Source organism: Apiospora kogelbergensis (assembly GCF_038363985.1).
Source record: "Apiospora kogelbergensis strain CBS 113332 chromosome Unknown utg000011l_segment0_segment0, whole genome shotgun sequence".
Lineage (NCBI taxonomy): Eukaryota > Fungi > Ascomycota > Sordariomycetes > Amphisphaeriales > Apiosporaceae > Apiospora > Apiospora kogelbergensis.
Window position 1 is genome coordinate 767,236 of NW_027117428.1, and position 14,139 is coordinate 781,374.

The 14,139-nt window shown below is 53.2% G+C and overlaps 2 protein-coding genes across 2 annotated transcripts; one reads left to right on the forward strand and one right to left on the reverse strand.

Annotated features, from left to right (window-relative positions):
- Positions 1-946: 946 nt before the first annotated feature.
- Positions 947-2,546, forward strand: PG998_014478 (uncharacterized protein; the record flags this gene model as incomplete). The annotated part of the gene is made up of 5 exons (XM_066881294.1): positions 947-1,029; positions 1,124-1,143; positions 1,252-2,175; positions 2,275-2,397; positions 2,482-2,546. The coding sequence occupies 5 exons, from the start codon at positions 947-949 to the stop codon at positions 2,544-2,546; spliced, it is 1,215 nt and encodes a 404-aa protein (XP_066723825.1).
- Positions 2,547-4,364: 1,818 nt separating this feature from the next.
- Positions 4,365-5,083, reverse strand: PG998_014479 (uncharacterized protein; the record flags this gene model as incomplete). Its single annotated transcript, XM_066881295.1, has 2 exons — positions 4,365-4,623; positions 4,911-5,083. The coding sequence occupies 2 exons, from the start codon at positions 5,081-5,083 to the stop codon at positions 4,365-4,367; spliced, it is 432 nt and encodes a 143-aa protein (XP_066723826.1).
- Positions 5,084-14,139: the final 9,056 nt, after the last annotated feature.

A 14,139-nucleotide genomic window follows, 5' to 3' on the forward strand; every position in this document is an offset into this window, starting at 1 on the left:
TGGGTATCCTTGCCTCGGGGTCGCGGAACCGTATCCTGGGAAGATGGAGACACCCCACAAGACGCGCTATACCACGAGCTCCCATAGCTCCAATCAGCCAGCAATCAAGGAAACTTTGGCTGGGCGGTGTGCCGTAGGCTACGAACTGGCGGATGCTTCCAATCCGCAGCATCGGCGAAAGCATCCACTAGAGCAGACTCAAACTCTCCCAATTAAAGCCAGCCGCGTCCGGCAAATGGCACCCCAAACAACATTGCTTCCGCCAAGCCAATCTTGTCACAATCTCGGTGGGTCAATTAACCTTGAATGACCAGGCAGCGGGCGGAGCGGACTGCTTCAATTGTAATGTGATTCAACGTCACCCCGCACCAATCCTCTTGTTTAAATTGGGCCTGACTCGAACGCCGTTGTAGTCGGCTTGGCAGTCTCATAGGCACGGCACGCCACCCCAAGTTAAAGGTTGGGCGGCTTTTTTGGCCCAATGGCGAAGGCGCGTGTTTTACATTCTGATAAACCTTAACGGAAAAACGCAACGGTTCCTCGTACTAATCTAAACTCTATCCTTCAGAATGGCAAAGAACCATGTAAATTGTGCTATAGCCAATGCCTGTACGCGGAGGATGCGCGAGGCTGAAGCCGTTCCGACTGCCAGGTTCAACAACACCCCTTCTATCTTGTACGACCTTACGCTGGGACGTTTCGTATCAAGCTTCATGACTGTTGCTCTCATTGGTTTCGCTGTCGATTATGCTGTCTCTCGGCATGCTTGATCATGAGCACACCCCCTAGTTTGGATTTTATGTTAAATATGTTTCTTCCGTGGCATCTCAGGGGTTTGGCTTGGTATGCCATGTCTGCAAAGCATTCGAAACCTTAGTCCCGTGGAAATTCTCATATCCTTCTCGACTTGGCCGCTCTGCTTACCATACATACCCACACATAAGGAATGTCTTCGCGCAGGGGAGACGCCACCACCACGCAGAAGAAGTATCCTCGCTCGAATAGCCCTAGGTCTGTAGAACGTCGGAGGTAAGCTGCTCATAGCCGTGCTGGATCCCAAGCTCATCAATACCCACCCATCATCAACACCACTAACCAAGCGACACTCTAGACTTCAGAATAGAATAGCACAGCGTAACCATCGTATGTTTTCCCGATACTTCGAATCGTGCGCTCAATATTGTCAAACCAAGAGAGAGAGAGAGATAAAGAAGGACAGAGAGCTTACTTGAGGTCACCTTGATTCTCTAGGCCAAAGACTCAAAGGAACCATTCACGTGGCCACCGACGACAGCAGCGAAACGCAGAAGGGAAACGGTGATGCCTATGAACCGGAACAAGCATCGGTTGATCTGAATCAAGCACTGTATCAGCCGCCAGAAGATGATACAGCGCTTGACTTCACTTTCGTAGATCCCCAGCTCCGCCCAACTTCCAGTCCGGAGCCGTCATCTGGCAACACTATGATGGAGGGATACTTCATGGCCGGTACCTTGCCACCCAAGCAGCAGCATACTCCTTCGTGGATGGGCGTCGACCACATGATGATGATGAGCATGCCAGCAGGTACCGATGCTCTCATGTCCCACCAAGGCGCCACGTCTTACTCCATACAGGCCAGCTGTACCTGCAATAATGTTACGGGTCCTTGTCCCGGCCATTTGGACAAGATGCGCTCCGAGTTGCTAGCAGCCTCCGCTTCCTCAAGCCCAATGCAGCAGCATATGCAGCAACCACAAAGCCATCAGCCACAAAGCCATCAACGGCATCGAAGCATAGTGAATGTAGGAATGCCATATCCTCAACCCGTACCCCAACAATACTCAACAATAAGAAACAATACCCACACTTCGTCCCTCCGGCGTTCGGCGCCATCATCAACATCCTCAATATCGCTGTCATCCGGAAGTCGCTCCCCTAGTGCAGCTGGCCACAGCTCCCGGACCGAAGAATCTATGCCCTCTTCCATGTCATCGTCTATGAAGCCGCAGTCATCTTCGGCACCGTCGTTGGTTGGGTCGACCAAGGAGTCAACACCACCAAAGACAGCCGAAGGAATCACGGCTCGGTTCAAGACAATCCTAGAAGCCACCAAAGCAGTTGGCTTTCCAGACTTTGACAGAATGGTAATTGCGTACTACACGGCGCAATTCGAAAAAAGCAGCATGGCCGGTAGTAAGTGGCTCCGAGCTTTTGATTACCTTCCCCTCCATTCTGGATTGAAGGTTAACAAGAATACCAACCATATCGGCTGCTAACGTAATGATGCTACAGTGGCACAGAGGGCGAGTCGCGGTCGTCGTTTGAGAAGTGTTGTACAGGAATTGCGACATCACAGTGACAGCTGGTCGCGATGGGATTCCAGAGAATTGCAAGAGAGTTTTTTAGAAGCTGCCAGTAAGTCAAGGTTACCTACATGATTCCAAGCACACCTCCCACACATCCAGCGTCGTCCATCTCGCAAATCTAACATCCCATTAGAGTCGCAGTACATCGCTGAGATTGAGCATCTTGAGAAGGGCAAGCCCTCGACCCTATCCAAATAGAGGCGGGCGACATTAGCACCGCCTTCAACTGGCTTTTCCATAGTGGCTATGATGAAATGGAAGTAGAAGGGTCGTCCGAAACAACGAGTAAATTGCGCCAATATCTATCGTTGCTATCTGAACGCGGGGAAGTCGCCCAAGACTCGGTAATTCAGCCCCAAGACTTAGCAAAATTATGACATGTTCCGGTTTAGACTTACAGAATACCAGGTACCCCATCTGTGGTCTCTGTTGACAGAGTTGGCTGGACCCCACGGCCTTTATTGCGACAGGATTGCCCAAGTAATTCTGGCGATCCTCCTTGGTGAGTATGCCCAAGTTTGCTTTCGATTTTAGATAACAAATACTAACAGGGGAAAAAAATCTAGATGCACGACGGACCCAATGATGTATGAACTTTCTGGACATGACTCTACTACTACAAATAACGATAATCAGTGTTGCTTTATGTGTACTTTAGCCTGGAACCGACTGGATAGAAAGAAAGATCCGGTTGCTAAGAAGAAAGACGGAACAGTTGTATATAACCCCGAAGATGTGTATATGTGGCCACAAAAACATACACACACTTTACTCCGTGTTCTATTTAGAATGATGAAATTAATAAGCAAGAATGGAAGGAGGCGGGATGAGAAGACGCGCATATGGCAGATGCCGACTGAGACGTCCTTTTTTCTTTTTCAAATCAAGTTTATTGGCCATGCAGCTATCTAGTTATGACATACATTGAGACAGAACCCAGCCCTGGTAAGGGTTTCCTCCTCTACAGCCGGGAGAGTACAAGTCCAGAAGTACTACAGCTCAATATTTGTTATTTTGCAGCCTGTCAAGTGAAGTAAGCAAAATGGAAGCTTTGTTTCCCATAGATACAGGAGCAGAGCTTCTCTCCCGCAAGGGGTCGCGAAAAGGAGGACTGTCGTGATCGTGATTTCCATGAGCTGCCTCTTTTTAGAGCAATACCTGCAGACGTCTGAGTCGGGTTTACCTATGCACTTCAAGTAAGTTGTTACGTATTCTGTGCGTTTGCACAGTTGGGTGTAGGCCGAGGTGGCGCTCCGAGGGAATCCAGAGGCCATGGTATCGTCGAGTATTATCGGTGGCTAGACCTGGAAAGGTTATTTGTTCATTTGCAAGTGACATGTAGCACAGAAATGACCTTATACACGTACCCAACTCGATGAAGCATTACGCGCTAGGCCGTTAAGTTTTCTTGGTATACCTCCGAAGTCCTCAACAAGGCTGCTTGGGCCAAACCTGACACAAAATCTCCTCTTCTTGAGTTTTGCTTGGAGTGATAGACTGTTCTTGGTTTTACTCCCCGTATAACGCTGTGGGATGGTATTTCAGTCAAGCAAATATTTGAAAAGGTCTTTGAATACTATCACAAGAAAGCGACGCTTAGATAATGGCCATTTGGGGATCAGTATATATAAATACGGGAAACGAGAGAAGAGCATTGCTGCTCACACGTCCACTCGAGAACACAGGGAAAATGTCTTAGGACTCCACATTCTACGGCGCTAATATTGAGTTAAAGCTAAGGCAATAATGGGAAAGGAGAGAGTACGAAGACGAATTCGAAGTTACAGCATCGAAGATAGGAGAGGTGACATGGACAGATGTGCCAACCCATCCATACCACCAAGGGGCAACCGCGGAGCGAAGTGAGTGGCTGCTACAATGTACTTCACCGCCCTAGGTTTGATGATTGTTCTAGCCGATCTTGGCCTATTTGGCAATCATGGTCTCTCCTCACATACCAACACCGTTTGGGCTTGGGCCCCAATGGGTTGGGCGCGATGCAGGTACTGTAGTCAGTTAAGACGAGGATGGATGTTTGACGACGTAAGGAAAGTAACCGCCAACCGCCAGCGCGTCGCTGGCGTTAGCAGTGCCCAAAAATGAACTCTGCTCGAAAAGTTTAGGGACCTGGATGGATCCAGCATCGGTCAGGCCGACTTCGTTCTTGAGGATGGCAACATTGACACCAATGAGCTCTGCGTCCTGGAGATTGATGGAAATGAGATTGCTGTCTGCGAAAAACTCACCCACGGTCCGAACTGGGACGGGAGAAGGCCTGCAGGGGTAAGTATCGCCACATTGCAAAAGGCCAGCCTTGTCATTTCTGTGAGAGAACAATGCAATAGACCCATGACCTTAAGTTTTAGGGTCCTGGAGCATTATTATGCCAGCTCGACGATCATCCACTCCCACCAACCATCCTCGCTCGTTTTTGGCAGGCAGGAATTGGAGAAACTCGCCAACATGGCCGATGGCGAGTCAATCAGTATCAAGGAGAATCGGCTGCCGGGTAGGGCAGGATATGTGCTTTCGCCTACCATGGTTACCGAGAATAACGCGTACAGCAGGCTAAGTTTTGCCCTGGAACGTATGAGGGGGCGCAATTTCAATATTGACACCGGAATTTGTCTCGTCGAGAAGCCGCCCAGCTCCTGCATAGCGCCTATGCCGAATTGCCGAAATAATCGAATAGGTGTCGCCCAGAAACTGGGTCGTCCCGGGGTGGGACGAATCATGATGCGGATCGAGTTTGGGCCATTGGGACCAGGCACGCTGGCTTATCCAGCTTCAACCCAATCCTGGGTTCGGACATCGTCGCTAGCATTGAAGAGATGTAAATCGCCAAGGGCACCGGCTTCCTCAACTGCCGCCGATAGGTCTTCTCTGTGAATTTCACCAGCACGGGGACCGCACCCGAGTTACCCTTCAAAGCCAATATTTACTCAACTTGCTGTAAGTGATGGCGTGTCAACACTGGTGCCACGCGCAGCAACAATTCATCGGCAGAAGAGACACAGTCACTTTTGGCAGTGAAAGAGACAGTTAGTCGTCCATCCTATCCATTGGGCGGCCGGTATCGCGAGCGTTCACACCGAGTTCGAGGCCCAGCTTCTCGTTCATTTCTAGTGAATTGATGGTTGCTATCAGTAAACAACCCGACGTTGCCTTCTTGGTGAAAGATGCGTACGCTCCTCCGTGCTAAAGCGTCGAAAATAAAGACGGAGGCCGAAGCATTGCTAGCAAGTCCCCGGAGAGATACCGTCTGCATTCTAGCCATCAATTGCGGAGCAAGTTGGATGTCGTCCTAGGCATAATACCCTTTATTATTCACATATTATTATTTATAACTAAAACCGGTCACTTAAGGAATGACGGGCTCATAAGTAATCAGTGGTATAATAAGGTGCAGAGGCGGGTATAGTGACGATATGGCCTGCTGATGGTCGATTAGGGGATAAAAGGGGAGAGTAAGGCTGACGGAGGACAACGGAATATGAAACTAACTGCCCGGGCTTTGATCCCACAGCTAGTATTTATTTGTGTGATCCTGAAAATGACGCCGGGTTATAAAGGCTGGAAGTAGCGTCGGCGATGGCGACAGACTAATAAGCATTGCTGCTGCGGGCTTGAAGGAGGAAAATTGCCGCCCCGGATGTGGCCGAGTATCGAGTCGACGGCGATGGCCAGTCCAGTCCGACACACAATCTCGAATCAGTCCTCTTCCAGTCTGTTTCAGATGATGCCGTACAGCTCCTGGAGGGATTGCAGCGGTAGCTTCGCATCGTAGTGGTTTCGCCTCAGTGTCTGCGCGTTCACTATGCCCATGTGGAGATACACTCCGTGCCGCCCATGGCGTACGTCGCGCGTGGGGGCTTGCGCCATTACACACACACACACACAATTTATTAACGCCCGGGCGGCGAAGCCGAAAGGGCAACTATCGATAATCTATAGTACATTCTTGAATCGCTTACTTGTCACCTAAAGCCCATGCATGCTCCATTTTCAGTTGGTCACTCCATTTCCGTCAGCACGTTCCTGTTTAGGATCCCGTGTTAGTAGCATTTCCTGCCAGGCCAGCTTGAAGGCCCTTCTCCAAGTGTCCAGCATCCTATCCTCGGCAGCTGAAGCGGCGCCTGCAGTCTGAGGCACGGGGTAGTTAGTATTAGTATAATAGGTTAGTAGATGGCCTTATGGGGTGCCCCTTTGGGTTGATTGGTATGCGTCCAGTCGGCCGGTCGCTATAGCAAATCGTACCGTTGCTCGGACGGCCTCCATGTCGGGAGACCAAAACCTGCCGTCCGATGGTGACTTGCCACCCAAGTAGAAGGACAAGTTGCTCCTGTGGGTGTCCGTGCACTGTAACATCTCTGCTCGGTATGCTGTCCATCTGCTGCATCGGAAGAGGAAGTGCTCTACCGTCTCTCTCGCGCATCCGCAGTCGCACTGATCGGTCGGTGCCGCTTTGATCTGATATAGGTATTCGTTCAACCTCGCTTTCCCTGTTCGGAGCTGGGCCAGAACGCTGGCTTCTTTCCACGAAAGTCGGTCGTACAGCTGCCTCGTATGTTTTCCCGGAAGAGCTGTGTCGACGCGCTTGGAGTGTTTCCCGACACCTTCCGGCAACTTGGTTAAAGCACCCCGTTTGGCCCATGCCAGGTTCAGTGTTGTTGACTTCGCACCCGGCATCTTGGTCCCTGGCTCGGCGCCTAGCCGTGTCGTGGTCTTCGCTTCCTTCTTCGCGCGGTCCATAAGCCTGTTTTCCTTACTCGTCGGGAACCAGGCGATCGTTACGTTATTTCCTTCCCTTTTCAGGTCCGCGATAGCTTGATAGGCCCGGCAGATATATTGCTGTCCGGACTGTTGGCGTGGTTTCTTTAGCGTGAGTGCTGCTGCCCTATTCCTCGTAAACAGCAGGATACTCCGGTAGCGAAGCTTCGGCAACGAGTGTAGCATATCTGCTATAGCAGCCAACTCTCCAGTATATGGGTTCTGCTCCTCTCTCGAGCCCAGAGTGACGGCACGGGTCTCGAGCAAAGGGCTGGCTCTCGTCGATGACCTCACTTCGACAGCGCCTGCGTACCCAACTAAACCGTTCTTGGCCGAGCTGCTGACCGCAATGCGCACGGCCCAGTCGGTGTGCTCGACCTCAGTTTCCGCGTCCGACTCGTCCGCGATCGTCCTTGTCCGGCTCTCCCACGGGGCTAGTGCGAACGGTTCGATAGTTTCCAACTCTTCCATCGGTATGTCTTTGAGCAGGTCCGCTACTTGGTAGAATGGCGATCGATGGTATCTCCGGAACTTCCGTATTCGCGCTGTGCTGCTGCGAAGGGGGTTGGTCGTTGGGAGGGTGTGGATGTCCGTCCACATTCTGATCGCTCTCCGCCAAAATCGGTCTTGGGCTGCGGCAATGTGGGCCTCTGCTTCCGCTACGATCGTAGCCACCGTCATGAAGGTTCCCACGATTGCCTGCGCCCCTATTTTCTGGATTCGGTTGACCGGCGCCGCTGCTCTGTACCTGCACTCGTGCATCCAGACGTTCGATGCGTAGTCCACCACCGATGCTACCGTAGCCGTGAACAGCTGTCGCGCCGTGGCAGGGGAGAGGCCTTTAAGCCGTCGTAGTTCCAGCACGGCCTCTAGTCCTTTAGCCGCTGCTTCGGCGATGTGTTGCCTATATTTGAGCTTCGTGTCCATAATGACCCCGAGGATCTTAACGTGCTCCCTGGGCCGCACCTCGCGTCCTTTAATGGTAAAGGGTGTCGGGTCGGCTTTATACGGCTTACGCGCAAAGTGAATGATGGCTGTCTTGTCCGCTTCGAACGTCGCACCGCTCTTCCTTTCCCACGCGAGGGCGTCGTTGATGATGGCTTCTATCCCTTCGCGATTGCTCTGCGCCGTTGGGCCTGTGACCCAAGCCGTAAAGTCGTCTACAAAGGCGACAGCGCCCCCGTAGCAGTCGATTCGTCGCTGTACCAGATCCGCATTGAAGAAGAGGAACAGGATCGGAGACAGGGGAGACCCTTGGGGTAGGCCCGCCTGTGGTAGGCTCCGGCTTTCGGACGTATGCCCGTTTACCAGAACCGTCGCCGTACGACCTGAGCAGAAAGCCTTAATCCAACGGAGCAACTGATCTGGTATTCCTCGCGCTTTCATCCTCTGGAGCAACCTGACGTCGAATACCCCGTTATACGCCCCTTTAACATCGAAGCTTACAAGACTGAGGACTTTACGACCTCGCCACGCAGCGTAGACTTGTTCTTGCAGGAGCATAAGCGCCTGCTCCGCTGACCGTCGTTTCCGGGCGCCGAAGTGGTTAGTTGGGAGGAGCCCAAACGTCTCGACTAGATGGGAAATCCTTTCCGCAATCACCGACTCCATCACCTTTCCCAGTGTGGATAGTAGCGAGATCGGCCTCCAGGCTTTCGCTATCGTATAGTCCTCTTTGCCGGGCTTTCTGAGAGGGATAATCTTCGCGTGGCGCCATTGGGTTGGTAGCTCTCCTTCCTCGAGCGAGGTATGGAACAGCGTGAGAACCCGTTGCCTGACCACCGGCCACACTCCCTTCCAGACCGCCACCGGCAGGCCGTCCTCCCCGGGCGCCTTCCAAGACTTAGCCGCGAACAGCTGCCGCTCGATCTCTTCCATCGTGATGGCGCGCATCTCGATAGGCGCCCTCTGCGGGCGGTCCCCTTCGTCGGCAATCTCGTCCGGGAGCGGTGGAAAGAACTGGGTGAGGAGTTCTTCCGCCTGCTCCGTATGGTTAGAGGTGGTCGTCCCGTCTGCTCGAACGAGCTGGGGGACCTTCCCGAATGCCGTGTCGTCGCCCGCCTTGAGATACTTTGCCGCCTTCCAGATATTATCGTTGTCGGCGAGAAACTCGTTCCAGTGCTTCTTCTTTTGCTGTCGAATCGCATCGTGGTACTGTTTTGCGGCGCCCCTCGCCGTTGCCTCTAGGTCATGCCTGGTGCAGCCTGCCCTTCTCTCGGTCCGGGTTCGGTTTCTCCAGTATGTGTAGATGCGCCGAAGTTGTGTCAGGTCCGTCGTCCACCATCGTTTCGCATACGGCGATGGCTTGGCTTTGGGAGTCAGTGCGTGCACCGCTTCTAGTACGACTCCCATCAGCCGGTCAGTCTGCTGCTGGACAGTTCCGCCCGTAGGGGTCGTGGCCAACGCTGCTGCGATCCTGGCGTTGATGTCTTTCCACGGGGCGTTCTTAAAGAGGAGCCGCTCTTGGCCCGTAGACGCTGGTGTAGCCAACTCGAAGACCGTCTCCATGGTCCGGTGGTCCGACCCATGTTCCGTGTCGAGCACCCTGCACTTGACTAGAGAATCTTTCATCGCTTCCGATGCTAGGACGAGGTCAATGGTCGTACTGTAGGCTCCGCCACTCCACGTTTTCGTGCCCCGCGGGAGCAGACTGCTGAGGCCGAGTTCGGCCATGAAATGAATAATCGGATCCGCCTCTCCTTGCTTTTCCAGTCGCACATCCTCTCCTCCCCAGAGCTGGTCGTGTCGGTTGAAGTCCCCTGTGATAACCACCTCTACTGCTGTTCCCGTCCTCCTTCTCACTGCCTCGATGGCGGTGCGCAGCTTTCTGCACACTTCTTGGAGCGCCGGGGGTCCTCCACAGGGACGTATACGGACGCCACCAAGACCGCATGTTCCGGCAGCCGCACGACTGCCGCGGTAATGTCTGGGGACTCGACCGGGACCTGTTCCGCTTCCACCTCCTTGCTGACCCAGAGCATGCTCCGAATCGGCCACCTCCCTTCTCTCCGAACTGATGGAACCATCTTGACCCACCTATGGTGTCCCATCGGTGTCGTCAGAAGCTTCCCTTGAACCATCCTCGCGTGCGGCTCTTGAATCGAGATCACTGTCGCATGCTGTACTTCTTCATCGTTGAGGAGACTGTCGTGTACGGGTCCTTGCTTCCTCACGTTGTTTTGAATAATACGGAACGGTTTAGTCATGGTTCGATGGGTACAGCTTCGGACAGTGTCGGCTAAACGACTCGTGTGGTCCTCCGCACAGGACGCATTTCGGAACGGTTGCCTCGCAGCTCTGGTGGCTATGCCCCTGCTTCGCGCATCGTCCGCAGGTCTGGGTGTTCTTGCACTGGAATGCCTTGTGTCCCACCTGCTGGCAGTTGTAGCACTGCTCCGGCCGCTCTCGTCGCTCGAATACCCTCGTGTAGCCCGACTCGCCTCCGGCGTAGAAGAAGCCCTCCTCGAGGAACTTCCGCGCCTCGGCCGCCTTCGTCAGGTAAACGACCATGGAGCCGTATGCCTTCCCGTTGTCTTTTCGGCTCAGCCATGCCACTTTAGCGACTGTCGTCTCGTTCTCTTGTCCAAATGCCTCGGCAGCTCCGTCTCGTATGTTGTCGTTCTCGTCCAGGACCGCTGTGCGCCTGACGCTGTCTACCTTAATCGGGTACAATTCGTCTCGCAGGACGCGAGCTCCAGACACGCTCGTCTTCTCGGCAGCTTGTTTGACTAGTCGGTGCTCGGTCTCATCTCGGCAAACTATCTTGATACGCTGGGGCTTCCTAGGGTCCATGGTTACGGCGCGGCATCGCCAGGCCTTCTGTTCTCCCGTCGCTCGCATCTCCTTCTCGATGGCGGCTCGAACCGTCCCGGCGGTCACATTTGCTCGTTTATCTTCCTCTATCCGGGACGTATCGATAGTGCAGTACAAGGTGTCGGTAAACGTAGAAGGCGTCGTGTTCATCGAGGTAAGTGTGCGTACGTTGCTCGGTTGGCTCGTTGGGGGCGTGCGTGCGATTTGCGCGTAAGAGGCCTGCGGGCTCGTCTGGGCGCTGCCGGCGAGGGCCGCGCTGTTCCTGAGTTCTTCCAACTGCTGGGTGACATTTTTGAAGCTCGGCGGTGAGCCGCTGGATGATTGCCTGCTGGTTGTTGATGATCTCTTTCAGGTCTCGGATCTCGTTCTGGGAGCTGGCCACGAGCTCGTAGATGCGCTGTAGCACCTCCGGCTCGATGGACACTTTATTGTTCGAGCTTGTCTCCGGTCCGATGTCGCCTTCATTCGAGAGTAGCGCCTCGCGTGCTTTGGCGCTGGGCTTCGCCCGCTTCGCTCTTTTGACCGACGTCGCGATAGAGTTTGGTGCGTCCACCACGATCTCCATCTCTGCACGGTCCTCCATTGTCGCGTTGGACGCCCGCCGCCTTTTCATCCAACTCCCCTTTCAGTAATGGAATACGTAACAAATAATTGAACAATGATAAAATAAAGGTCTCCTAGGTTCTAGTATAGTATAGTAAAATCTGGGTTCAGCGTCCGCTTTTCAAAATATTAAAGAATAAGCCTGGGGTACCGTGAGGTGCTGCCACGTGCGTAAGCAATCACTGACCTGTACAGTCACTAGCGAAACCTACGTCCTCTCTTCACTCTTTGATAATTTTCGTTTTAGACCCTTTTTGCAGGGGTAGCTGTTGACATTATGTACCCCGCCATGCTCGCAAGTACAGAGCCAATTTCTGCCTTTCCGTCTCTTTCCCATGTACATCCACAAACCAGTTACGATACTCTTGAATCGATTTATCCTCGACGAGAGAAGCTGCTGACAGGTGGTATAAGCTTTTCGCAGCAGCGGAGGAGCCGCAGCTATGTGGAAATGTAACGCGTCGTGCTCAACGTTCGGGTCCGGTACGCAGGGACGATCGAGGGTGCAACGTAGCGGCGGGATGGTATTAGGCCCACGAGAACAGAGGACGTCGGCGGATCACTGTGGTAGGGTACTGTATGGAACCTGAGCTTCTCTCACGGGTTAGTACACTAACGTAGCCAAAGAATCGACCGCTAGCTCTCGAATATGATCCTGTGTAGAGCTGTTTTGGGTGCTAAGCCACAACAGTTGCTTACCGTTGGTCGTACATACGTGTAGAAAATGACTGCAGCAATTGACAGACTAACGGGAAAGCCGCAGGACAGTCAAGAGGAGCAGCAGCATCTCCTTCGTCCAGTTTCTGTCTTGCAGCTCTATAGTGTACCGCTGTGTATGTACGAGGGAAATGCAACTTGGCACATTCGACGCCTTAAAAGTTGGTCCTAGTTGGTGCGGTGTCGCGAACCGGCTCCTCGTTAATAATGCGTGTTCAAGGGACGCTAGTCGCACTAATGCGCCATTGCTACTTCCGACTCTGCACCCCAATAATACGCCAACAGTGCGTGCAACTATGGAAGCCAGGACCGGAAACAGCCCAGGAGAGTATTCGAATCTCGACGGAATGCAGCAGAAAGAAAGAAGCCGCTGGATGACACTGGCTCCGAGACGACCTGCCCCTCTGCACCGGAACGGTACAAACGGAGCGGGGGAACATCAGGCTCTGGTTCCATTTGAAATCGGCGCACTTCGGGAAGGTTCAATAAGCGACTACGGTCCCGCGGACCAGAATGGGAGTTTTGGCCTCCAGTATCCTTTCTGCATACTACTCGGTGGGAATTGGAGGGACCTGAAAGTGCCTCGTGTGAGCCAGCAAGTGCGCCACAGCCAACAACGGAACACAACAATATCGGCACTGCTGTTCGCTAGCTTTGCTCCCTTGGACCGGCGGCGCCATCAGCAGCTCTGCATCCTGAGGTCTACATCTGCCCTACCGTAGCTTAACCAGTCTAGGCTGTACATTTGAGTTGCCTAGAACCGGCTACGAAGAAGTACTTCCTGCTCACGCAATAGGCTGCTTCGTAAGTTGAGCTGCGTCTAAGTCACGTCCGTACTAGATCGGTCTCTGATTGGCAACTGTTCCTTGAGGTACGAGGCCACCAGGGCAGGAAGTCGCTTTAGGTAGCGTAGTCAGAAACAGATGCAAATAACTGTTATGATACTGATAGGTACGAGCTAGAAGAGCTGCATTGAGGCTTTCGGGTACAAGGAGCGCATGCTACTATTTGAGTACCTGGGAGAACAACCAGATGCGTTTCTGCTACCTGTCGTGAACGGATCGGACTAACGAGTGTGGACGACCAGGCACGACCGCGAAAGCGCACTTCTACCGCCCCCAGCACTGGAAGCATTCGGTACTCTGGCATGGGCCAGGTGCGTTTTCAGACGTCCGCTGGCAACCAACATGTCGATGGGCGCTGGCAAGCGGTATAAGCGCCTCGAGAGCCGCTCCTTCAGCACATACTGTAATACGGTAGGTCGTCTACGTTGCGTATGTACGGGACCACAACTACGCCGGCATGGAATGTGACGCAACATGGTTAGACCGGCTTCCAAGAAGCACTTCCTAATCGAGAAATCGGTAGCTTCGCAAATGACCAACCCTTCAATGGCAGGTTGGGTACTGTACTGTATTGCGCTGGTCACTTCTGGAGTCTGGGCCTCGAGGTACGAAGCCTGGAATATCGTGGTAGCTTTCGGTAGCACGGTCAGGAAAGGATGCAAAACGGGTGTGTTTTACCCAGAGATACGGGAAAGTACGAACCAGAACAGCAGCACGGGAGATTTAGCGTACAGTAACCCCGTACTACCGTCGGCTCCTATTCAGCTTATCTAGTCGAGCGGATGCGGATTCGCTCCTCAGCATATACGCAACTTAGCCGGGTCACTTCCAGCCGCCACGGTAGATGCTAGCCTCCAGGGAACCCCGCTATTCCTGGCTAGCAGGTAGAGGCGACACCGACGCTGAGAAGATACGAAGCAGTGAATAGTACAAGCTCGGTACAGTAATCTTGAAGCGGCTTGCGTTTTTGCTCATGGTGGCTCGATCACAACTGCGAGCCAACCAAGCGACTACAGCGACTACGGCGACAGTTGTCGTCGCCC